We start from the raw sequence: 26,735 nt of genomic DNA, 5'->3' as shown, positions 1-26,735 counted from the left end.
TCTATCACTCCACTAAGCACATTTTCTCTCACAAAGTGACAGTCAACTTCTATATGTTTTGTTTGCTCATGAAAAACTGGATTAGAAGAGATATGGATTGCAGCTTGGTTGACACAATAAAGCTTCATCAGAGTGTCAATCGAGTACCCCATCTCATGTAGAAGATTTCTCAACCACACTAGTTCACAAGTTGTATGTGCCATGGCTCTGTATTCAGTTTCTACATTGCTTCTTGCCACCACTGTCTATTTCTTACTCTTCCATGTCACCAAATTACCCCCATAAAAGGTACAATAACCTGTAGTGGACCTTCTGCCTGATACAGAACCAGCCCAATCAGCATCAATGTACCCCTCTATTTCAAGATTTCCTCCACTCTTGTATAACAAACCACGATTAGGAGCTACCTTCAAATACCTTACAATCCTTAGAACTGCATCCCAATGTGAAACCCGAGGATTCTGCATAAACTAACTTACCACACTAATGGCAAATGAAATATCTGGCCGAGTAATGGTTAGGTAGTTTAGTTTACCCACCAACCACCTGTACCTTCCAGGATCTTCAAACTCCTCACCCACATCACTACTTAACTTGGTATTTGGTTCTATAGAGAGACTGAGCCGAATGGGCCCTAATATCTATTCTTTTATTTTTTTTTGTAGTATGTTATTTATTTGTTTGTTAATGGGCCTGTCTTTGTAGGCTTGTTACTTCTTTTTATAAGCTTACTTTAAGTTCTTGCTTAGCTGGCTGCCCACTTAAGGGCATACTTGTAATGTAACTTAATGAATGAATATTAACAAAAGTGATGCTGAAACACCTATGGGTTTGGAGAGTTGAGTAGTGATGGAAAAAAAAAAAGCGGAAGACTCAAAGAAAGTAATATCAAGGAACTGGGGTTATAACACTTATACCCTTTCTAGGTCCAAGATAGCTAAGAAAGATACACTTAGTGGATCGTGTATCTAATTTGTCCATTTCAAGTCCAAGATTGTGGACAAAACATATGCACCCAAAAACCATGGGAATAAGAGGAAATGGGGACAAGGTAGGAAACAAAGTGGTGAAAGGAGAATGACCTTCAAGGATGGGTGTGGGCATCCGATTAATGAGGAAACAAGATGTAAGCACATCACTCCAAAAACATTTGGGTACATTCATATGGTGCAAAAGGGACCGAGCAGTTTCCAAAAGATGGTGATTCTTTCTCTTAGCCACCCCTTTTTGTTGTGGGGTGTAGGTACATGAAGTCCGATGGGTAATGCCATGTTCCAAATACTCCTGAAGCGGTGTATAGAAGTATTCTGGGCCATTATCAGAACAAAAAATCTTAATGTGTACACCAAATTGGTTGCAAATTTCAGCATAAAATTTTTGGAAAATGGAAAATAACTCGCTCATTTCTTTCAAAAGGTAAGTAGTGCCATGTTCCAAATACTCCTAAAGCAGTGTATAAAAGTATTCTTGGCCATTATTAGAACAAAGAATCTTAATGTGTATACCAAATTGGTTGCAAATTTCAGCATAATTGTTTTTTGATTGATAACAGAAATCTTTATTTAATGAATAATACTTGTGAAAATTAATTATAGAAAATGGGGAGGTAAACTATCTTAACTCCCCAACACCAAAATTACAATAAAATACTAAAAATGTGCCCAAAACAAAGAATCCTTAACCACCCCTTGCTTAGCTAACCCATCAGCCATTGAGTAATTTCAGCATAAAATTTTTGGAAAATGAAAAATAATTCACTCCTTTCTTTCAAAAGGTAAATCCACATCATCCTTGAATAATCATCATCAAAAATAGGGGTGCAAATGGATGATCTAATCCAATCCGAGATGATCCTATTTGGTTGAATTCAGATCACCCCCTTATCCTATCCGATATATATTTATAAATATAAATATATATAATACATATATATATGTTATTTATTTATTTATAAATATATTTTTATAAATTTGTTATATTATTTATTTTTTTATAAAAACATGTATATATGTGATGAAAATAATTAAAAAATACTTGCATTTTTTTGTTTTTACTTTATTTAAGTTAGTATATTTTATTTTTATTTTAATAATTTATTAATTTTTAAAGAAAACAAGTCGGATCAGATCAGATCCGAAGATCCAACTTACCGATAGGATTCAAATTCAAATGGAGTCCTATCTGATCCGATCGGATCGGATCCGACATGAACAGTGTCGGATCATATTCGAATATACCTTAATTTGCATCTGATCCAATCCATTTTCATCCCTAAACAAAAATAACAAAGTATTTGTAACCATTGTATGACACTATTTTATTTGGACCCAAATATCTGAATAAACTAAGAAAAATGACTCGACATACAATTATCAACCCTAGGAGGCTAGGACCAAAGGGAACACGATGATGTTTCCCCAATTGACATGACTCACAATCCAAAACAGAAAGACGACTCAATGAAGGAACAAGCAACTTCAGTGCTTTAAGCGATGGATGACCAAGTCTATAGTGCCACTAAAGAGGAGAAAGAGATGTCTGAAGAGCTATTGATGAACCACCACCACCATCAAGATAATACAATCCACCAGCTTCATGCCCTCCACCAATCTTCATCCCCATCTTGAAATCCTGAAAAACATAAGAATAATGGTAAAAGGTGATAGAGCAATTAAGAGACTTGGTCAGCTTACTAACAGACATAAGATTAAAAGGGAATTTGAGACCATACAAAACTAAAGACAGGGATAAAGGGTTTGTTCAAATTCTATTAGTATATTTAGATTAGTACCGCAAGGGTACTATTGTATTTTTTCCCTTTCTTTTTATTTGTTTATGTCGCCCTAATATAAATATCAAAAGTTGGCACCGCCAACTTGACTTTTTGGCTCTCAAATCTTATTTTTCTCTCTTCTCTTCTCTCTTCCTTCTCTTCTTCTTCTCCTCTTCTGGACAATATGGTATTGGAGTGAGATTATTAGATCTGAAAGGAAATCGAGCAAGCCTTCTTTTCTCTGTCTTCTCTCTTCACCAGCTGTTGTTTGTTTTACTAAAGATCCAAAGTACAGTATCAGACTGATTCCAAAAGTAGGTTCACTCAATCTCTTTTATTTTTTTCTGGTCGTGTGCCAGGACAGAACTTGTAGTAGGTTCACTTAACTGATGTGAGGTGATCAGCACCTATTCTTTCCTTTTTGTGGGATCGGTTGATCCCTGTGATGCTTTGTAGGTCGGTGATGACCTGTATATGCTATGACAATAGTTCTATGTAGGCTTGTAAATGGTATTCGAAAATTTGAATTCAAATTCGAGATTCGAACTAAACGAATCAAATTCGGATAATTCGAATTGAATGAACGATCGAATTCGAATATGTTTTTCATACCGATTAGTTAGTCGAATCGAATTCGGATATAACATGATTCGATTCGACAAATATCTTATTCAATTACAATATTATAAATATATAAATTATATATTTATTTAGCAATACCTGCGACGATGAATCATAAATATTGATTTCTTAAAAAGAAATATATTAATATATCATTTTATTAATAGTTGAAGTACAATGCATAATGACTTTCGATAAAACCTCTCAATATAATATTATTTTAATAATAAAAAGGTTGATGGAGCATTTGAAAGTTCAAAGGGCACAACCAAAAACTCATAGTGCCCTTCATGTGTGTAAAAGGCAATTTTGTGCACATCTTCAGGGTGTACTAATATTTGATGATAACTTGACCTCAAATCTAGCTTGGAGAAGATTGTGGTTGCTCTCAATTCATCTAGTAGCTCATCAATAATAGGAACTGGGAATCAGTCCTTGACTGTTTTTTTCCGGGCCCTATAGTCAACACAAAATCTCCAAGACCCATCCTCCTTCACAAGAAGCATTGGGCCTAAGTATGGGCTGGTACTGGACTGTATTTGCCTTTTGTCGAGCATCTCCTTCACTATCCTCTCTATCTCAATCTTCTGGAAGTGGGGATATCTATATAGTCCGTTAGTGTTCACTATTGGGTAACTCAACCATTGTAATAGTCAACTCAAGGCCGATTGGGCGTTTCGGCCCAAGGCCAGATGCATGATAATTGGGTTGCCTTCAACTTGACATGACTTCAGCATGGGCCCGTAACTTTTGACTTGTGGGCCTAGGTGGGAGATACCCTTCAACGTGTAACTTCAGCCCCCAAGGGTGAATTCCATAGTCATTTGGTCCCAATTACATATGACCTAGCTCAATTGACTTAACCATTGGGACCCGAACACTATATTGGCCCCACTAAACCCTAAGAGATAGAGGTCCATCACTAATTCTTCTCCTTGCACCTTCATTTAGTTTCCCTTACACAACCCTTCACATGAAAGATGACATCCATTAGCCACATGCACCCTGAATGGTTTCACCAGCTGAACTGCTAAAGCGAGTTGCTTGGGTAACAAGATTCATTGAACTCTCCCACTATCCACCAAAATTGTCAAAATCCAGCCCCTAACCTGTCCCTTGAGCTACATGGTATACGGGGAGGCTTGCCCAGTTAAGGCATGGAGAGAGATTTTAGGGTGGTCCAATTGGACCAACTCAATGGCCTTTGCTGCATTTGACCCTCATCAGGAACCGGCTTAGTGTCGTCCTCATCCTCGGCTTGAAGAAGAAACACCTGTTGTGACAATTATCAGAAAAAAAAAAAAAAAACACTTGTTGTGTCTTGCATTAGTGGCCTAGTGCAAATTTTTCGTCACAATTGTATCACAACCACTTATTGCATCGGGCTTGAATCTCAGCCCAACTTAACCTTTTGAATAGTAGAGTAGGCTTCAGTCCAGGTCCAATTGGTTTGGGTTGGAATGGTTCGGGTTTCTTGACCAGGGTAGGTAAAAGTGGGGCCAAGTTCTTAGGAACCTTCTTCAGGCAGTTCAATTACTCTTCATGGATGTGGGCAAGACCTGCAGCTGCCATTACTATTGCTGGTTGCCAGGCCTTAACCTCCAACCTAATGTCATCCCGCAGTCCCCCAATGAAGCATCTGACTAGAGCCTTTTCAAGACAGCCATGGACGCGGGTAGCAAGCTTCTTGAACTCATTTTGGTATTCCAGAACATTCCCAATCTGTTTTGCTTTAGTTAGATTCTCATCAAGGTCATTGTAACCAATGATGCCAAATTGCTCTATCAGTTCCGTCCAAGACAAACATGGGTGAGATCAGTGATACCACTGAAACCATTGCAGGGCATCACCAGTCAGAAATGAAGGCAATCGTTTTTTTTTTTTTTTTTTTTGATAGGTTAAATGGAGACGATCAATACCCCCTAAGAGCCGATAATATCATAGTATTAGAAGTACCGCTCAAACTTATAAACCCATCATTGCAGGGCATCACCAGTCAGAAATGAAGGCAATCGTTTTTTTTTTTTTTTTTTGATAGGTTAAATGGAGACGATCAATACCCCCTAAGAGCCGATAATATCATAGTATTAGAAGTACCGCTCAAACTTATAAACCCAAGAGACTGGATCCTATCCTAAAATGACAGAAGCTTGGGGTAGGGGTGTTGGGACTTGGGACCTCCTCCGCACTTGGAATCACTCTAGTTTGATCCCTCCACCTCAACATCTCGACTGGTGGAGCTGGTGAACCTATTCCTATTGCACTCTTGTGTACATCAACTTCAAGCTTGTCCAAGCGGCTACCCATAGTAGCTGTCTTAGTGGAAGACATCCACTTTGATACTAGTTTTGTTGGGTATCTCTTTGAGGGGGTTCACCTCCTACAAGAAGAAGAAGATAAGAAAGAAGAAGGAAGTTGGGATAATACTCACCATATGCTCCTCTTTCTCAGCTTTCTTTATATATAATATCTCTTTATTACAATCAATACCCACTATTCTGCTCTAACCGATTCTGACTTCACACATGCAGGTCCTAACTAATTAGCTGATGTGTCATTCTGCCTTCCAGTATACAGTATACACAAAATAAACTGGATGCAGAGTGGGTTCTGTGCATGTGGCTACACCCATGGCCTATGGGTTGTTGTCATGGGTTTGAGTAGTAGTGGTCTGTGGCGGTAGATCCTATGGGCTCTCAACAGTTTAGAAGTGGGTCACCCATTTAATAAGGTATACTAGCCCTACCTCACTTCATCACTTTGTGGTAGAACCATTGAGTGCCCATTTGGGAAGGCTGAAGCACAATGGCTTCTGGCTTTCTGAGGCGGGCCCCACATGAACAACCTATAAGCCATGTTTTGTGAAAAAATCGGAGAGCTTCAAAGCAGCTGAACCAGCTTAGCTGAATCTTTAGATCAGCCCTCCCAAACAGGCCCTTAATGGTTAATTCGCACCAGTAGATAAAGTTTAACTGTTAAGTTGTCAAAAATAAACAGGTGTATTGCATTATTTGACATGTAATTGTTGCCTCTACAGACATACAACAAGGGCAGAAATCTGGCAATGTGAATATAATCCAGTACATAGAACTTACCAAAACCTATGAGATTACCATATCTCTGCACAAGACGAGTGATGCTTAATGCCTTCTGTTTTCCAATCCCTAACTACACGAGTGATAAGAATATAAGATTAAGAAAACAATCATAAATAACTAAATAAGATATTGGCAAGGCAACAGGTCAGATAAATGCAATTAAGTTGAATTTGGCCTCATGATGCAGGGAGTTTAAAGAAATATAGCAACTTCATCAGTATGGTAATATCATCCTCCCTTAGGGGACAATTTATGCTGTCCTATTTGTTGTAAATTTTGGATTGAGACCTCCAATCTCTAGGTTTGATATGATTTGAAATTCTAATGTGGATTGCAGCCCCTGTGAACAGAGATGGATTCCAATACAAAGGTGATTCTACATGGACCCATTGTCATACTCACAAGATTGTTTTCTATCAATCTGACTAAATAAGAGATGCATACATGTAATATTAATTGCTTATATTGAAATAATACATAAGAGTTGAGAAAGCAACAAACCTTAGAACAAACATCATCAGATGCACCAGCCTGTCTGAAAAGCTTTCCAAAGTAAAATGGTACCATATCGCTAATACAGACACCCCTGAACGTTTTATTTTGATACATGAGATTGGTATACCCAATGAATAGTAATATAAATCAGTGCACGGGAAAGGGGAAAAATATTCCAGTTTCCAAAGTGCAGATAGACAAAACAATAAAAAATTCTGACTTCAAAACTTTTAAGATTTCTAATACCATGCTTTCACTAATTCAAACACCATTTACCTTTTTCAGACAATGAAAATTTTTCCTTTTCATGGTTCAAAGACAAATTACTATGTGAAAATGGGAACAAAACTATTTATCAAAAAAAGGGAACAAAACCAAACAAGAAAATGGTGAGGAAACATGCCATTAAGACAAACTCTCAAAAAATTGTGTTGAAAGACTAACAATGATAAGCTGTAGGAATGAATTTTTCCACAAGAATCTAAATTCTATAGAAATTTTCAAACTAAAAAACTAACACACTATTTTATGCTAAACATATTTTGGGAGGCAGGGTTCACATTTCTTTAATTTCCCCAAACAAGAATAATTTCTTTTAGTTTACAACCTGAGAAAATAAGTAACTAAGATAAAAACAATTTAGAAAACCCAAAGTACATGAAGCAAAAGCATACCAGTAAACCCACAGCACTGTGGATATTATATATGGGGCGTTTCTTGAAAAAGATTCAGCAAATGACTTCCAAGTGCCATCCAAAGACAGCATCCGAGCTAAAGATATGCCAACCTACATATTCAAACTGTGAACATGACTTGTGCAGTAGCAAATCTGAAACAGATTGCACCTAAATTTTAATAAGCCATAACAAGCAAGCAATTGATACTAAAATTGTGAACATAACAGAGAAATTTAAGGGGTAAATGTGATAGATGACTGAATGGGTAAAGGGAGGTGAACCATCTGAGTTTTGTGAAACAGAAGTACCAGTACAAAGGACAAACCCAAACATTTAGAGCTTCTTCACTGATGAAAAGCCCAAAACCAGCAGCCATAAGCAACCAAAAATAGATCCATCTGCAAAAGTATATTTGAGAAGAAATTTTCAGACCCATCCATCATCAGAAATGAATTCAAGCAGAAGCAATAGCACATGCACATGTCAAAATCCAAGCAATTGGTTCATGGCCCCTAGAAAATATAACATCATCTAAAATATAATCAATGCAGTCCCAACAGTTGAAGATGAAATGCTTAATAGATGAACTCTAAAACCTATAAAAATTTATGATTGTTTTCACCAGAGACATCCAATAGAAAGCCAGAAATAGTTATTGGTATCAGTTGGCATGGAAAAAAAAAACAACAAGCTATGCCAATACAAATTTAGGCGCATACCCTGGCGCATATTCTGGTAGTACAACTTTCCATTTGAAAATATTCAATGTAAAACCAACAGGAGCAGCAGTTGGAAGCAAAGCTGATGAACCATCACCCAGAGACGAAAACCCAAGGGATGAACCAAGGGTAGGCCTCTTAAATCCAACAGATATAACTGTCATAGTTGCAGCTATGCCTAGAGCAATTGCTAGTTTTGCCAAGAAGGAATTCCCTGGTTTTCTCGTTTCAACTTTCAAATCTCTAAGTACTTCCTCAATACCTCTGTCTTGTCCATTTGGAGTATCTCCTGTTGTCAAAGGCTCAGAGTCTCCAGCATCTTGTGGTTGAAAGCTTTGAACCCTGTTTACAAATAGAAAATGATGATAATTCACATATATAGGTTCCACAGTTATATGTTTATACCAGAAAAGTTAGGCATAACTACATCAGGGATTGCACTTGAGAAGATCCAACCAAAAGTGTCATGATGATAATGATATAACATGAGCAATCACCAATCACAAACATGTAAATAAATCCCGGAAATGCTTTGCAGAAGGAAACATTGACTTAATGACATTTAGTTGGTAAATATAATCATACCAGCAAGAAAGAAAATTCATTACTACTAGGTGCTAATAAGGGCCTAAAATGAAGAACATATAGAAAAACTTAACTAGTTGACATAAAATTCAACAAAGATTGACTGCATAATGGACATCCCAAAACCTCCAGAAGAAAAAACAGACTATTGTGGAGGAACACAGATTGCAAAATAAAAAAGGCACATGATATTTATCAAAAAAAAAATATTAGAACAGTAATTAACTCTGAAGTCACATGGTAAATTCTTTTTTTTTTCTTTCTGAAACCCCAATGAATCAGGAACATTGTGTTCTTATTCTAGTGATAATTAGCCCCTGGATGGAGGACTTCCAAGTTTTGTAGATGCTGAATGCATCTGGGGTCATTGGGTTCCTCCAAGAGTCAAAGCTTTCATGTGGCTGGACTTTCTGGATAAAACCCTAACTACCAACCACCTAAACAACAAAGACATCCCAATCTTTAATAGGCATCTTTTTTCTAAAAGTCAAAGAAATCTGTCAATCACTTGTTTTTGGATAGGAAAAAAAAAACTCTTTCGTGTTATGGGATACCTGTTTCTCTTTTGGTATGGTTTGAATCATTCTATCTGATATGTGCTTCATTCTTCTCTCTTGGACTGCTTTATTCTGTTTGCTCTTGAGAGACAATGTTATGGGCTATGATCCCATTTATAATCTCTTGATCTATATGGAAATAGAGTAACTGCAGATTTCTGAAAGTTGAGAAAGGTCATTCCTTCATTTTTTTTTTTTTTGAATAGGACATTCCTTCATATTTATGTAGATGTTTGCAGCTTCCTAATGGAATAGGCTTTGGCCTTGAAAGAGTTCAAAACTTTTCAAAGAAGGAATTCTGCCTTTAATTGGCAAGCTGTTCTGGGTTCAGAGGTTGAACGCCATAACATTATTTTGGGCTGTGGCCTGGCCCCTTTTTTGCATATCTATACTTGTACACTAAAACATCAATAGAATTACGATTACTTATCAAATAAAAATCTCATTGTTGAATTAAAAACCATATGTTGATATCTGCAATAGCAATATCTTCAAATTTTTTACAAAATTATAATAAAAGACTCTAATAAGATTTTTGTGGCAAGTTGGAGGAAACTGAAAAGGATGTCCAAAGAAGATCTGCCTTTAATTGGCAAGCTGTTCTGGGTTCAGAGGTTGAACGCCATAACATTATTTTGGTCTGTGGCCTGGCCCCTTTTTTGCATATCTATACTTGTACACTAAAACATCAATAGAATTACGATTACTTATCAAATAAAAATCTCATTGTTGAATAAAAAACCATATGTTGATATCTGCAATAGCAATATCTTCAAAATTTTTACAAAATTATAATAAAAGACTCTAATAAGATTTTTGTGGCAAGTTGGAGGAAACTGAAAAGGATGTCCAAAGAAGAAGTTGATTCATCAACAATTTTTCCATCAAGTATAATTTTTTAAGATTGTCAAATTGGGATCAAAAGAACTTACATAGTTAACAAAATAGAAAAAAAAAAAAAAAGAAAGAAAGTTGATTTCAATGAAATTATAGAATTGATCTAGACAGTTCTTTGGCCCGTGCTTATTGGTTCACAGCCATCTCAATGACTGATACTCATGTCCCAAATTTGGGTACATTTTCAGCATTTTCATCTAAAGCCTTTTGCCCATAAGCATGTTCAAGCTCCACAATTGAATATAACAAACAGAGCGCATGATGTAGGACGGAAAGGTGAATATCCTATTAAGTTGACCATGGTGGGAAGAAGAGAGGGAGTTACAGGTCTGAATCATGAAAAGAAGAGATCTGTATCTGAAAAGAGAAAGGAAAGACAACAGAAGAAACATTACACCTAAGAAGAAGAAGATCAAACTTATGCACAGGATCACAGGTAACTTCAAACAAGCTTTTCATTCTACTAATTCAATTCTAAAATTCCTATTATAATGGTTCTATTTATGCAAATAGGTAACCCGCAGAGACACTCAGATAAGGACTTAACTCCTAAAGTGCTAAACTTTAGGAGTAAAGAGACACTCAAATAGGTAACCAAAGAGACAGACGCTCAGAAAAGGGACTTAACTCCGGAGCACTTTAATATTTAAACCAACTTAATGTAAAGAAACAACAAATTATTAAAATTGTAAATTACAATTTTACTATAAATAGTATGGAACTTGCTATAAATAACAAGTATGAAAGTTTCTATAAATAGTAACTTCTATTTATTACTAAGGCTCAGTTTGGAAGGAGTACAAGTACAAATATGTAGAGTGCCAAACCTAGTATTTTGTATGTATTTGTATTTTGTACTGTACATTTTTGTAGTTGTACTCTTTCCAAACTGAGCCTAAGAAAATAAATTTCTAGAGGATTGAAACTTAGTCCTACAATCACCTCCATGATTTTTCTTCAATTGAAGCTCCCACACAAGTACACCTTTAAAATACGTCAAAATTTTGGTAATACACTTTTGGAAGGAATAAAAAGGCATGGCAATTCAATTTACCATTTCAGAAGGGGGGGGGGGGGGGGGGGGGGGGGGGGGGGAAGGGGGAGAGACTGGTCGACATGCAAGGAATGATTTAATGTCAATGGATTCTCCAGATTTCAAATTAAGAGACAAAAAAGGTTATGACAATGATTATCATTCTGTATGACTCTGAAATGACTTTCTTGTAATTCTGGTATTATGGTTTGTGACTTTGTGGTTTTTTGAGGTGTTAGGGCTGGTTTTTTCTTCTTTTCTCTTGGGTGACTTCTGGTCACCTTCCTTGTATTTCTTCTTTTTTTACAAAGCATTTAGGGAAGGCATAGAAACTTGCACAGACTGGTGATCCTAATAGCGTAAACTGAAGATAAATTGTAGAAATGCATAGAAGCCTATATGTACAATGCCAACCATAGAGGTATTGGCATGGTAGCTTCAGAGAGGCTTAAGATTCTAATTCATTGCAAGTTTAACATCAACTCTCACATGTCATCGATAGCCCTTTCTTCCAACATTGAGGGAATTGATTCCCATGGTCCACAATACTCAAACAAACCAATGAAATTAATGGGATAAAACCACATCATCAACAGTTTGTAGCTGTTCTTTTCCTTTTCTTTCACTAGCATGGTAATGTTTAGTGAATGGCTTACTTTTCAGATCGTTCCCCTAATTAAGATCTTGAATGTGATCATACGAGCCATACAGAAATTAGATAATAAAACTTACCATGAATCCCAATGCATAACATACTGTAGCACAATGTGCACAGATCGACAAATAAAGGGCAATTTCACCATTCAGTGATAGACATGAGCCAAAGGCTAAGTTACATATATCGATCAAAAAGAAAAGGCTACAGTTGCATATTCTAATTAAAACTCTACCCTTTCCGTACAAGAACCTCACTTTCATCCAATTCGATCAGCAAGATAATCTCACAAGCAAAAAAAAAGGAGAGGGGAATTTACTTGAGTATTCTGCGAGTGTAGAGGTAGGGCAAAGGAGATCTTGGACTCTCGCTCGAAAACGGTCTATGTCGGGAACCGGAAAACCCCGTATTCTTTGTTTGTTTTCTGTGGAAGCGTTGCAGAGGTGTCCGGGGGTGAAAGGAGGAGACATTTGCTAGCAGGGTGTTTAAAGACATCTGTAAGCCGAGAAAGAGACTGGACGAACTCCTCTGCTACTGCTGCTACTGGTGAGGCAGTTGATGCATGGGAAGAGAGAGGAGGCAAGAGAGGACAATGGCTGAGCATTCATGTCATATAGAATATTCCAATGTCTGAAATATGCTGAAGCCTGTTGAATGGCTGAAAACGAGCCAATTGGACACGTTTTCACTTCAACTGAATCTTCCTACTTCCAACATTTGACCATTAATAAAAATAATAATTAATATATTATTATGTAGGAAAAAAGGTTCATCGATCGGGTTAACTAGGAAGCTACCTACACGACTGGCCTCATTCTTGCCACTGTACAGATGACATGGCAAATCCAAATGTTCGACAATAAGGCTAGGATGCTAAGAATGTTAAAATTAGGGTTGCAGGTAATGATGGCAATTTCTACCCTATCCGGTGGGTACCCGCCCCTACCCTCTCCAACGGGGCGGGTTTTTTTACTTGAATGACCGATTTGGGATTCTACAACCCGTACTAGCACAGGTAAGGTACGGTATTATGTTAAACCCGATTCGCATATTGTTGGAAAGCATATAAATTTTATGTACTAGGTGTTGAATTTAATAATATTTTGAATTTGATGTGAAAGATAATTGATAGTTTATGTGTTTTCTATCACTTACATGTCTTAATCAAATAATTGGAAATTTTGTTGTTTATTTATATTATTTTACTTATTTATTGCTTATATATGACAAAAAAATAAAAGGAAATTACATGCGGGTTCTAAACCCAACCCACTCTTACCCTTGAATTCGAAGAGGGTAGGGTTGGGGAGGATTTTGCATTTTCATGTACGGGGAGGGTTTGGATTCTCAAAATCCAACTCACGGGTTTTAGGCCAGGTATGGGTGGGAGGTTTAGGAAAGCAGGTAGGGTCTAGAATTTACAAAACCCTCCTTGAACCTGCCTATTGCCATCCCTAGTTGCAAATGAGTGGGTCGAGGGTGTGGGTTGAGTGGTACTCACCCATCAATGACCCACACCTATTTGCCATTTCATACTAGTGGGTTGAAACCAAGGTTCTAAATATCTCTGATTCATCGTTTGGGGCGTATTGGCCTATATTGTGCTACACTTACATAGTTGTTTTTTTTTCCAAATTGGTTCGAGTGTCGATTTAAGGCCCATCTACCCCTTGAACCAGGTCAGACCCCAAAATAACTATAATAGGGGTTGATGGAGGGTGATTTGACCCGTCCTCCTAAGAAGGCAACACGTGGACGTGACTCAGCATAAGCAACAGCTCAGCATGACAGCCTGGCTACGACTGAGTAGCGAGCTCGTTAAGGTCCTCGCAGGACAGCTCACCACGGAATGAGCTCGCTACAGTGCGAGCTCATGGACCTCGGTATGTAGAAAGGGAATACTCTAAGTCAAGTCTATCCCAGCTCGCGAGCTGAGAGAATCAGCTCGCTCCAATACTTAGGCAAGAAGACTGCCCCAAAGGCAACCTCAGGCGGAATCACCTCGGAACACATTCAGGAGCTCGCTACAAGGCAGCTCGCTATGGGATAGCTCGCTACAAGGCAGCTCGTTATGGGATAGCTCGCTACAAAGCAGCTCGTTGTTAAGCGACGCGACGTTCTCAAGAAGCTTCTTATTTGACGAGACCGTACCCGTCAGACTGCATCACGTCTCCTGACTAACGGCACAGTCCCTGCCAGCCCAACAGACTGCACCCACGTCTCTCGACAGGTGGTGGCGTGTCTGTCCTTTTCGGGTCATGTCTCTCATCCGATTGGGCAGTACTCTACAACAGTCACCTGCGCAGCCCAGGCAAATAACGGCTGCGACAGAGGGCTAGTGGCGGTTACGCCCGATTTGACAAGAACATCTGCATTTAAAGGCCCCAGTATCGAAGGGGCAAAGGTATCTTGAATTGACCTTGAATTAATCTTGAATTTTACTGTTATAGCGCTATCTGCACTCTTAGTTCTCTTTGCATCCTTACAGCTCTCCCAAGTATTCTAACTTAAGCATCAGAGTATTCCCACCAGGCGAGCTCCCCGGGAATCCTTCACCTTCCTCTTCTCAAGTACTGTCCGTCGCCAGCTAGGAGCCAAGCGTCCGCCAGCTAGGAGTGTCTGGATTGCGCTGCATCATTTGGCGTCGTCTGTGGAAATCGCTTCAAAAAAACTTCCTCTAATCTCTGCAACTTTCTCTAAGAACTCAGCATGCATGGCTTCCTCTAGTAATGTCGGACGTGGTGCCGACCAGAATGCTTTTGGGGAACAACCTCAGCTCCCTATTGTCTGCATTGGACAGTTCACCGTCCCCCTCTCCGTGGACGGAGTTCCCAGCTTGAACGTGCCTCACACAATGACACCTGTGAATGCTCCACTCCCTTCCACGGTTGGAGCAACCTTTACTAAACCTTATGTTGTTCCCCCAGTGAGCAACCAAAACCAACTTGAAGACCTGGTGCAGTGCATGCGAGCCATGCAAGCTCAAATGCAACAGTTCCAGTAGTTTCAACTCTACCAGCAGCAAGTGTTGCATCAAGTTTCTCAATACCAGTACCAACAGCATTTCCCTTCACTGCCTCAGGCCTAACAGTTGCTTCCCCCTCGGCATCCGACCTCGAAGCAAGCCAAGCCCTCCCGCCGAAGCGAATGTCCTCGCCGGGAAGAGGCCTCTCAAACCCAGAATCCTTCTAAAAAGCCAAGCCTCGTCCCACGGCAGGAAGGAGAGACCAGTCACCCCCGCCTCGTAGCCTACAGGCAGGTCGGGGGCCTCCTAGCCGGTCAGGCCCGCATCGCCTCAGCACTCTCAGTTCGAGCTCCCGCTCGCAGAAAACGAGTTCGAGGTCCTCGCTGCAGATTACAGGCAGGGCCCTTCGGTTCACAGCTATCATTAACAGTTCGAGACCATCGAGCTCGGTAATACTGAAGCCAACAACACCAACGCCGCGCCGACGAAGCAGTAGCGGAGGCGCCGACGAGCTCGCCGAATTGCTACCCACGTCCTGCCCGAGCTGAAGGGTAAGGAGGAGGTAAGCTCAGATGAAGTCAAAGCTACTCCTCTCCTTTCAATTCCTTACCCTCTGTCGTCAGAACTTCTTGCGGTCCCTATGCCAAAGGACTTCAACCTCCCCCCCCTGGGTAAGTACGACGGGTCCTTCAATCCGAATGACCATGTGGACGCCATCCAGTCCCAGATGCACTTGGCAAGGGCCAGTGAATCCTGTACGTGCGTGGCTTTCTCCACCACCTTCAAAGGGGTGGCCCGCACATGGTACCGAAACCTTGCGCCCGGATCGATAAGAAGCTGGGTACAGTTCATGCAAGTCTTCACCTCCCATTTTGTCACCAGCAAGAGGTGCCCAAGAACTCAAGAAAGCCTCATTGGCATAGTCCAGAAGGAAGGGGAGTCCATTCGGAGTTATATCAAGCGGTTCAATGACGCTTGTTTGCAAATACATGATCTAAACCCCGCAGTTCGTCTCACCGCAGCCAAGCGAGGCATTACTCATAAAGAATTCAAGTGGCATGTGGTTGTTAATCAGCCCAAGACTGTGACCGAGTTCCTCAAGCTCGCGGATTAGTTTATAAGGATAGAGGAGGAAATCAACCAGAAGAACGCAAGTGCGCCCAAGAAAAGAAAAAGGGAAGGCGAGTCCTCGATTCAAGGGGACGGTAAGAAGAAAAAAGACCCAGCTCGGGGGGCAAGGCCGAGTCAGCCTTTCCGAGCTCCAGCAGCCGAAAGAAGGGACTACACGCCCATGAATGCAAAGCGGGCCGAGATCCTTATGGCAATCAAGGACGATCCGTATGTGAAGTGGCCACCTCGGCTGAAGGCTGATCCTAGTGTAAGGAATAAAAATTTGTATTGTAGTTTCCATAAAGACCACGGTCATAGCACCGAAAATTGTAAAAACAACGACGAGATAGAGGAGCTCATCTGTCGCGGATACTTGAGAAATTTTGTACAAAATAATAATAATAATAAAACAGGTCGGCAGGGGGAGCAGAGTAGAGATTCTACCGAATCTAGCAGGTAGGCAGAACAACCGTAGAGGCAGCCCCCAAAAGAAAGACCAGTTCGGGGGACTATCCACGTGATCATTGGAGGTTCGATCGCCGTGGGCTGTACCACAGCTGCAGCTCGGACATCAGCTCGCGAGGCCGCCAGGGAATAACAAAATCCCTCGAAGCGGCTAAGGACGAAAGATCCGATCTTCTTCATAGAGGATGACGCGTGCGGGGTCCACTACCCCCATGATGACGCGCTCATCATAAAGATAAAGATTAATGACTTTGAAGCCAGGCGTGTCCTCGTCGACTCCGGCAGCTCGACAGATATCCTCTTCAAAGCAGCATTCGACCAGCTCTAGCTCTAAGAAAGCAACGTGCAGTGGTCTCCACTTACTATTTGGCAATGAAGTTCCCCATGGACTTCGGAATTGGGATAGCGCGAGGTGACTAGCTTGAGTCTCGCAATTGCTATGTCGCCGCCCTCAAAAGGGAAAGCCAAGGTGGCCGACGACCTCGAGCTGGAGCGACATACGGAGCAATGCGAGGAGCGAGCTGCACCCATAGAAGAGACTGTCTCTGTCCCGGCATCGACGGAGGACCCAGCTCGTATACTTCAGATCGGCGCTTCCATTGAGAAGCCTCTACGATCTCAACTGGTACGCTTCTTACTTGAAAATTTAGATGTTTTTGCATGGTCCACGACAGAGATGCCCGGCATAGACCCTAGCATCATAACTCACAAGCTTAATACTAATCCTGTAGTTAGGCCTGTTAGATAGAAGAAATACAACTTAGCCCTAGAGCGATGGAGGGCAGTCGACGAGGAGGTCGGGAAGCTCCTCACAGCCGACTTTATCAGGGAAGTCCATTACCCGAGTTGGGTGGCCAACCCCGTTCTGGTAAAAAGGCTAACGGTAAATGGCGCATGTGCGTTGACTACACCGACCTGAATCGAGCTTGCCCAAAGGACTGCTTCCCACTCCCCAGAATCGACCGTCTGGTGAACGCGACCTCAGGCCATGAGTTGTTAAGCTTCCTAGACGCCTATTCGGGCTACAACCATATCAGGATGGACCCAACTGATGAAGAAAAGACTGCCTTCATAACTGAGCTCGGCCTGTACTGTTACAAGGTCATGCCCTTTGGGTTGAAAAATGTTAGGGCAACCTTTCAGAGACTTGTGAATAAATTGTTTGAGCCATTGATTGGCAGAAAAATAAAATGCTATGTAGACGACATGGTCGCCAAGACCCAATTTTTGCATGATTTAATACAAGACTTGCATTTAGTTTTCGAAATTTTGCGTAAATTTAACATGAAATTGAACCCCAATAAGTGTGTCTTCGATGTCACCTCGGGTAAATTCCTGGGCTACATTGTTAACCAGCGCGGCATTGAGGCCAACCCAGATAAAATAAAGGCCATCCTAGACATGAGACCACCCCGAAAACTGAAGGAGGTTCAGAGGCTGAATGGCCGAATAGTTGCTCTGAGTCACTTCATGTCCAAGTCGGCAGACCGCTGCCTGCCTTTCCTTAAGGCAATTAAAAGCAAAGGTTTTGAATGGACCGAAGAGTGTCAACTCGCGTTCGACGAGCTCAAAAGGTACCTTGCTAATATACCGGTCTTAACCTGGCCAGAGGAGGGCAATGTTTTAGAGTTGTACCTCTCGGCAAGTGACGAGGTGGTTAGCTCGGTACTGATAAAAGAGGTAGATCGGGTCCAACGACCTATCTACTATGTTAGTAAAGTATTGCAGGGAGCAGAGACAAGATATCCAAAGATAGAAAAGTTGGCCTATGCACTAGTTATTGCAGCACGGAAGCTCCGCCCGTACTTCCAAGCTCACACTGTCATTGTCCTCACCAACAAACCTCTGAGGCAAGTTCTACTCAAGCTCGAGGTCTCCGGTAGACTGACGAAGTGGGCCATTGAGCTCAGCGAGTACGGCCTCCAATATAAGCTGTGAACTGCTATCAAGGCCCAAGCCTTAGCAGACTTCATCGCGGAATGCACTTTCAGCTCCGAAGTCCCCAAGCCGGTCGAGCATGAGGCCCCCAGCTTGGGCAAGCCCGAAGTTCCTAGGCCAATTGAGCTCGAGCACCGTGAGGTAACAACCAATGCGGAATCTCTCCTAGTTGGGTCAAGTGCGAATTGGGATGAGGAGCCCTGGATCCTTCACGTAGATGGCTCATCAAACCAGTACGGCAACGGAGCCAGAATCGTTCTGTATGGCCCAAGCGGCACAAAACTGGAGTACACACTACGCTTCGAGTTTGCGGCATCCAACAATCAAGCGGAGTACGAGACGTTAATAGCCGGGCTAGTTCTAGCCAAGGAAGTGAAAGCCAAGCATATTGTCATCTGTAGTGATTTCCAGCTCGTGGTCAATCAAGTCACAGGTGAATACGAAGCTCGCGAACCAACCATGATTGCCTACTTAGCCAAAGTAAGAGAGGTCCTGCTCAACTTCCAGTCACACTTCATCAAGCAAATCCCGAGATCGGAGAACGCTGAGGCCGACGTCCTGTCCCGGTTAGCCAGCACCAGTGATAATACCATGAGAACCGTGTACATAGAGAACCTGCCTCGGCCTAGCATTCTCGGGGGGGCAGAGGAGGTCGCTCCTGTCATTCAAGCAAAGCCGAGCTGGATTGATCTGTTCACGAGCTTCCTGCTACACAGGACCCTCCCTACAGACTGCAATGCCGCCAGAAGGGTAGAGCGCCAGACGACCAAATACGTCATAATAGACGAATGGTTGTACCGAAGATCCTACACTTTCCCTACCTGCGCTGCTTGCGACCTTCCGAAGCTGAGCTCATGCTCCGCGACACTCATGAGGGCCTGTGCGGCGGACACTTGGGGGGCAGGGCCCTCGCCCAAAAAGTGCTACGACAGAGGTACTATTGGCCTACAATGAAAGAAAATGCGATCGAGCTCGTCAGAAAGTGTGACAAGTGCAAGAAGCATGCCAATATCCACCATCAACTTGCCGCCGACCTGAAGTACCTCACCAGCCCATGGCCTTTCACACAGTGGGGGATCGATATACTTGGATCGTTTCCACTAGCAACAGGCCAGAGGAGGTTCTTAGTGGTAGCAGTTGATTATTTCACTAAGTGAGTAAAATTCGAACCTCTCATAACAATCACAGCTCGGAACGTACAGAACTTCTTTTGGAAAAATATAGTGTGCCATTTCGGGTTACCTCAGGTATTGATCTCTGACAATGGTAAGCAATACGAGGACATTAAATTCCATAACTGGTGCCAAGACATGGGAATTCGACAGAACTTTACCTCAGTCGCACACCCTTAAGCAAACGACCAAGCGGAAGTCACGAACAAAGCTATCCTCCGCGGACTGAAGGCACGCCTGGACCGAGCTAAAGGACTACGGCCAGACGAGCTACCCAATGTTCTATGGGCTTATTGAACCATAGTGAAGACCACTACAGGCATGACTCCCTTCAACCTCACCTATGGTACTGAAGCAGTCATCCCAGCCAAGGTCGAGGTTCCCTCACTACGACTAGAAGCGTATGATGACAAGGCAAATGAAGATGAGCTATGCACCAACCTCGACCTCCTTGACGGAGTACGGGACCTTGCATATATTAGGACCGCGGCCTACTAGCAGAGAGTAGGTTAGTACTATAACGCTAGGGTCAAGAAGCGGAACGTCCGCATCGGCAACCTGGTTCTTCGTAAAGTTATGGTGCCTGAACCCGGTGTTGGTAAGCTCAGGCTAAATTGGGAAGGACCCTACCGAGTAAAGCGAGTGCTCGGGGAAGGAACATACGAACTCAAAACTCTAGAAGGGAAACAAGTACCTCGGGCATGGAATATTGTCAACTTAAGGCAATATTACCTATAAACTACTAAGTAGACCATGAGTCACTCCCAAAGCCTAAGGGTCGAAAAGCCAAGCTAACGACGACCTCGGCGCGATAAGACCCAGTCGCCTCTATGGCATGGGCAAACTATTGAGTAGATTACGAGTCATTGTCAGAGCCTAAGGGCCAAAATGCCAAGCTAATGTAGACCTCGGCGCGATAAGACCCAGTTGCCTCCATGGCATGGGCGAACTCCAAGAGTGGACTATAAGTCACTCCCTCAGCCTAAGGGCTAAAACGCCGAGCTAACTAAGACCTAGACACTGTGAAAGACCTAACCGTTTCGTCGACAAAGGCTAAGTATTAATACTGAGGGCATAGGCAGCTCGGGCATGAACGCTATGAAGCGTAGCTCGCCTCGGTATACTAGTTGAACACGATAAGGGACAACCTATGCCAACTTAACCCAAGTACATACAGCTTGGGCTTACTATGATAACCACCTCGGGGTATACCATAAGACTACCCAAGTATGGAGGAACAGCTCAGGGTAACAACTACCAAAAGATCCTACTTCATGCATGAAGCTCTAACAACTCGAGTGATAAAATCGCTTCGGCAGAAAGTAAAGAGCACACAATACTTAGCAGAAAAAGACAACATTTCATTACTAACTTTTATAAATAAAAAACTGGGCCTAACAGCCCGGGAGAAGTTCATCAAACAACAAACAAATAAAAAACAGGGCCCAACCGCTCAAGAGAGTTCATAAAAAAACAAGAGAGAAATAGTTAAAACCGGGTTCAAACACTCGGGAACCACCAGAATCCATTCGGAAGAAAGAAAAAGAAGAGCAGCAACCGGCCTCAAGGATCCACCGCCTCTACGTCCTCGTCGTCCTTCGGAGAGTCAGGCTCCTCCTCCTCCGCCAAGTCCGCCGTCCCTGGATCCAGACCCTTCATCGTTATGCCCTCAAGGTTGAGCCTGGAGAACTTCTTTCAGACCAGCCAGCGGTAGAGTTTAAATCCAGAACGGTAGGAGCTCGAGCCGTATTCCACCTGTAGGTCGTGGTACTCTTGGGAGTCCTTGAAGTCCCACACCGCCTTAGCTCACTCAGCCTTCGCCATGGTGTCGAAGTTCCGAGTCCGACCCTAAAGCATGGACTCCAAGTCCCGGACTTGCTAGCGAAGAAGCTCCCTCTCCGCTGCCACCCTCGATGACTCCTCCCGGTAGAGAGCGCTCTCCTCAGATAGTCGGGCGATCTGTGCCTCTTTGTCCCGAACGAGCAGTTCTTAGGCCTCGCTCCCCTTTTGAGCCTGAAGGACTTCACCTCGAGCCCGGTCGAGCTCACCCTGGAGCTTCTGCATGGTTGACCTCTAAGCGAGAGCATCACCAGAGTGAATGTTGGTCTGGAGGGCCATGGCATGGATGGCGGAGTTCACCTGCCAACAAAAGGCTGAGGTCAAAAAAGAAAAAAGAAGGAGAAGAAGGGAAAAGAAGAAAAAAGTAGCCACTTACCAACATGTAGTGAGCGGAGGCTATCCTGGCGAGCTGCTTGGGGTCCATCCCTCCCCAGCTGGCGACCTCCTCGTGGGAGACCGCCTTTCGGCTCCTTCGCAAAGCCACAGTGAAGTCGGTGACGCTTTCCCACTCTCCGGTAGGGAACCGCGGGAAGATGCAGGGGTGGGACTACTCAAACGGAGGGAACTGCCCTTGCGTTGGGACCTCGTGCTCTTCTATGCCACCTTCGATGGCTACTCCCTTGAACGGGACCGATGGGACCTCAGGCGGTGGTGGAACGAAGGCGGGATCAGCAGCCTCGAACTTAGCGCTCCCGGAGGTGGAAGATCGGTTAGGGCGCGACCTCTTTGCCCTGCGCTTTTGGTTGCTGGACAGAAGGTGGCGCGCATCTACATCCGACATGTTGGCTGCCAAAAATCACAAGGCGTTAGTCCAGTAAAAAAAATTACAAGGCATTGCGTGACCTAAAAGGCAACCTACTGGGGCTCAGGCCGGCCTGCGTGAGCTTGTCCTCGATCAAGTACCAATGGAAGCCAACTGCTGCCCAGGATTGCAGCATTTCCCGAACTTTGGGATCCAAGTCAACACCCGAATCCTGGATAGCGGCCCTCCAGTGAGTTGGGAAGGGCCACCCTTCGGGGTTGCGAACTACAAAATAGTCCCACTTCCATGTCGGGATCCTGTTCGACAGCTCATGTAGGAGCTTGAAGCCGAGACGTGGAGAAAAATAATAGGAACGCCTTTCTGGAGGTGCTCCGGGAGAAGCATTCTTGATAGAGAGGATGGTGGAGAAGATGTCGAGGTCAAGAGGAAGACAATATTCATAAAATAAAGAAATTGTCCAAACTACATTTCGGATAGAGTTGGGGTGAAGCTGGTCTATAGTAACGTTAAAGTGGTTTAATACCTCCACTATCAAAGGGTGTAGAGGAAGACGGAGGTCAGCGATGAGCTGCTCCTGGAAGATCACGATCTCATCATGACCGTGTTCCCAATGATAGTCATCGGATGGGAGACTATAATTGAGGTTTCTAGGGAGGTTAAATTGAAGAACCAAGGTCCTAAGTCTCTCCATCGACATGGAGGAAGGACCAAAGCTATCCGGCTCCTTGCCCTGGGAGGTGGAAGCCATCTCGTCGGAGGCCTCTCGAGCCTCCGAAGCTTGCCCCCAAGCTCCCCCTGAGCTCGAAGGGGCGTCATCTTGGTTACTGCCCCGGGGAAAGACGTTATACGGATACCCAGACATGCTGTCAGAGTGGCAAGACTCCCTAGGGAAAAGTTGAACCGAAAAGACGGTGTGAACAGAAGAAGAGCTCGAGCAGCTAGGTGAAGGCACGACCTCAAATCCGAAGGCAAGGCAAGTTGGCATGAAGGAAATAAGGCCTGGGTCCCTCCTATTTATAGCCACTATGCCCATAAACTGACGGTTCAGATTAAGGCGAATCTGACGGTTCGCAGTCAAGCTGACCGCACGACTTTTGAAACCGAAATGTGACTGGTTGCACGTCTTCCATGATTAAGGTAATGCCGGCTGCATGACTTCCGGAGGTGAGAGCCATTTTTGCGCGCTTTTTGGCATTCGAAAAGTACAGAAATCGCCTGACATCCGCGTGTGTATTTAATGCGATTGGTCAATCAAGTTTGAATTTCAGGTCAAATCCACCTGTCACACTCCATGAACTCCTCGCGCCAAAGCAGAATCCTTAGCCCGAGGAGTGGGGGGCAATTGATGAAGGGTGATTTGACCCGACCTCCTAAGAAGGCGACACGTGGACGTGACTCAACATAAGCAACAACTCAGCATGACAGCCTGGCTACGACTGAGTAGCGAGCTCGTTAAGGTCCTCGCAGGACAGCTCGCCACGGAATGAACTCGCTATAGCATGGGCTCATGGACCCTGGTATGTGGAAAGGGAATACTCTAAGTCAAGTCTATCCCAGCTCGCGAGCTGAGAGAATCAACCCGTTCCAATACTTAGGCAAGAAGACTGCCCAAAGGCAACCTCAGGCGGAATCACCTCGGGACACATCTAGGAGCTCGCTATGGGATAGCTCACTACAAAGCAGTTCGTTATTAAACGACGCGGCGTTCTCAGGAAGCTTCTTATCTGACGAGACCGTACCCGTCAGACTGCATCACGTCTCTGGGCTGACGGCGCAATCCCTGCCAGCCCATCAGACTGCACCCACGTCTCTCGACAGGTGGTGGTGTGTCTGTCCTTTTTGGGTCGTGTCTCTCATCCGATTGGGCAGTACTCTGCAATAGTCACCTATGCAGCCCTGGCAAATAATGGTTGCGACAAAGGGCCAGTGGCGGATACGCCCGATTTGACAAGAACATCTGCATTTAAAGGCCCTAGGGTCAAAGGGGTGGAGGTATCTTGAGTTAGTCTTGAATTTTACTGATCTAGCGCTATCTGCACTCTTAACTTTCTTTGCATTCCTTACAGCTCTCCCAAGTATTCTAACTTAAGCATCGGAGTATTCCCACCGGACGAGCTCCCCGGGAATCCTTCACCTTCATCTTCTCAGGTACTGTCCATCGCCAGCTAGGAGCCAAGCGTCCGCCAGTTAGGAGTGTCCAAGGGTCACCAATACAAGACACATCGACTGGTATGCCCCAATATTTGCCATTTCATACTAGTGGGTTGAAAGCAAGGTTCTAAATATCTTTGATACATTGATTGGGGTGTATCGACCTATATTGTGTTGCACTTTATGTTTTCGTAGTTTTTTTCTCAAATTGGTTTTGGGTCAGGTTAAGGCCAGTCTACCCCTTGAACCAGGTCAGGCCCTGAAACACCTTTAATAGGGGTGTTTCAAGAGTTGCCAATACAAGACATATCAATCGATACGCCCTAATACGTTGCAGTTTTTCAATCCTTGGTTGCAACTTGAAAGTTGAAACCCACCCTTTCCCACCCATAATGACCCATCTGAACATGTGTTTGGAATCGACGTCATTTTCTTGAAAAATAGTGTAACATCACTCCCACGCTTGAAATTTGTTTTTTGAAGAAACACTCACTACTTGGCTAGGAATTTTCTCAAAAAACATTTTTTCATGCCACACCTTGGAAAATCGAGAAATGTGTAGTCTAAAAAAACCAATATTTTCAACCCACCATTGACCCGACTGATCGAACCGTCATCCAGCCAGGATTCTGGGTCTAGTTCAGTCAAGACCCGTCAGACGGTAAAAAACCATTGACTTGGTCAAGAACTGTTCGACCCAATCGGTTCGACCTAGTGACCGGGTCGCGGGTTGCACAATGAATACATGCAAACTTTCGACGGCCATAACTTTGAACTCCGATGTCCAATTGGGGTGATTTTTTTTTATTTTGGGTAACTTTTCGAGATATATGTGTCCCAAGGAGCCATAGGCGCCTTGCCCTACTATTTTTGTGAAAAAACCCTTTTTTGGCATCAAATTGCAATTTTTAATATTTTTTATAAATAAAAAATAAAAATTGAGTTAAAAAACATATAATAAATATAAAATAATACATATAACATATCTAAAACATATTTATACATTATTTATAGCTAAAATATATATCTATACACACACACACACACACATATATATAACATATCTAAAATATATATCTATACACACACACACACACACACACACACACACACACACACACTTAATACATATATACATTGATGTGGCACGGTATGAACCGTTTGACCCGGTCGGTCAAATCGGTGACCTGCGACCCAGAGGCAAAACTGGTTTGGCATCTGGGTTGATTTTTAAAACATTGAAAAAAAAACATCACTTTTAATGTTTTATCTTTTATCTACTATTGTCGCAACTGTATGCTGATGTGGTGTTGAAAAACACCTATGTGGCATCAATTGTCCCAAACAAAAGAAAAATCCTTTTTTTAAGAAAATAACATGCCTATGCAACACCGCTTTCTTAGAAAACAACATCAGTTCCAAACACCACCATAAACCACCTTAAAAAAGGTTTGGATTTCAAAAAAAAAATTGTAAATCGAATAAAATACATAAAATGGTAAATATATTAAAAATATATATGTTTTAGCCAAAAATAAAAAATAAATTGGATATGAAAAAAATAAAAAAAAATATCAACTAAACGTAATTACAAAAAATATAAAAGAAAAACAATTAAAACATCAAACTCTAAAATCAACGAAGAAAATTGTAAGATCGATCGAGGATCAGATATTTGCTTCACCATTGGAAATAGAAGATTGAAAATCAAAGAACATAAAAGTATGGATCTATGATCAATCTAAAAACTAAGGATCAGAGGTAGGAAAAAAAACAAAGTTAATTTATTTTGCTAAATAAAAGGACTATATTAACATATAGAGTAGAAGGTTGATGATCTAACCATATAGAGTAAAAGGGTTTGTTTGGTTCGTGGTCAGGATCAAAATTGGAATCCCTAGGATTCGGGATCAGAATCACTTATTTTCTGATGCTTGTTTGGTTCGAACAAGAATCACAATCAGATTCTAATTGTTGTTATTTGGTTCAATAGGAAGTCAAAATCAAAACCAGTCAAAATTCCTAGTTTTGCCCCCATTCACAGTGGTAATAATAAAGATATGGATGAAGAAAGAGGAGGAGGAGGGTGGATTCCATGATCTGTTCAGCTAGGCAGAGATTTGGAAGAAGAAAGAAAAAAAAATAAGAAAAGAGAGAGGATGAAGAAGAGGATTTGTTAATATCGACTGGCAATGGTATTAGCAATGGTGGCGACAACAAAG

At 42.5% G+C, this 26,735-nt stretch overlaps 1 protein-coding gene across 1 annotated transcript in view; it reads right to left on the bottom strand.

Annotated features, from left to right (window-relative positions):
* Nucleotides 1-12,737, bottom strand: part of LOC104585994 (uncharacterized) — a 28,986-nt gene extending 16,249 nt beyond the window's left edge. Inside the window, exons 1-6 of the mRNA XM_010243066.3 lie at nucleotides 12,430-12,737; nucleotides 8,384-8,725; nucleotides 7,990-8,062; nucleotides 7,662-7,774; nucleotides 6,994-7,078; nucleotides 6,490-6,562 (exon numbers count right to left, since the gene is read on the bottom strand). Coding sequence (XP_010241368.1) covers nucleotides 6,490-6,562; nucleotides 6,994-7,078; nucleotides 7,662-7,774; nucleotides 7,990-8,062; nucleotides 8,384-8,725; nucleotides 12,430-12,605 — 862 coding nt within the window. The 5' untranslated portion in view covers nucleotides 12,606-12,737. The remainder of the gene's footprint in view (nucleotides 1-6,489; nucleotides 6,563-6,993; nucleotides 7,079-7,661; nucleotides 7,775-7,989; nucleotides 8,063-8,383; nucleotides 8,726-12,429) is intronic.
* Nucleotides 12,738-26,735: the final 13,998 nt, after the last annotated feature.

This window comes from Nelumbo nucifera, chromosome 1 (genome assembly GCF_055504915.1).
Source record: "Nelumbo nucifera cultivar China Antique chromosome 1, China Antique-T2T, whole genome shotgun sequence".
Lineage (NCBI taxonomy): Eukaryota > Viridiplantae > Streptophyta > Magnoliopsida > Proteales > Nelumbonaceae > Nelumbo > Nelumbo nucifera.
This window is presented reverse-complemented; position numbering and strand designations above follow the sequence as displayed.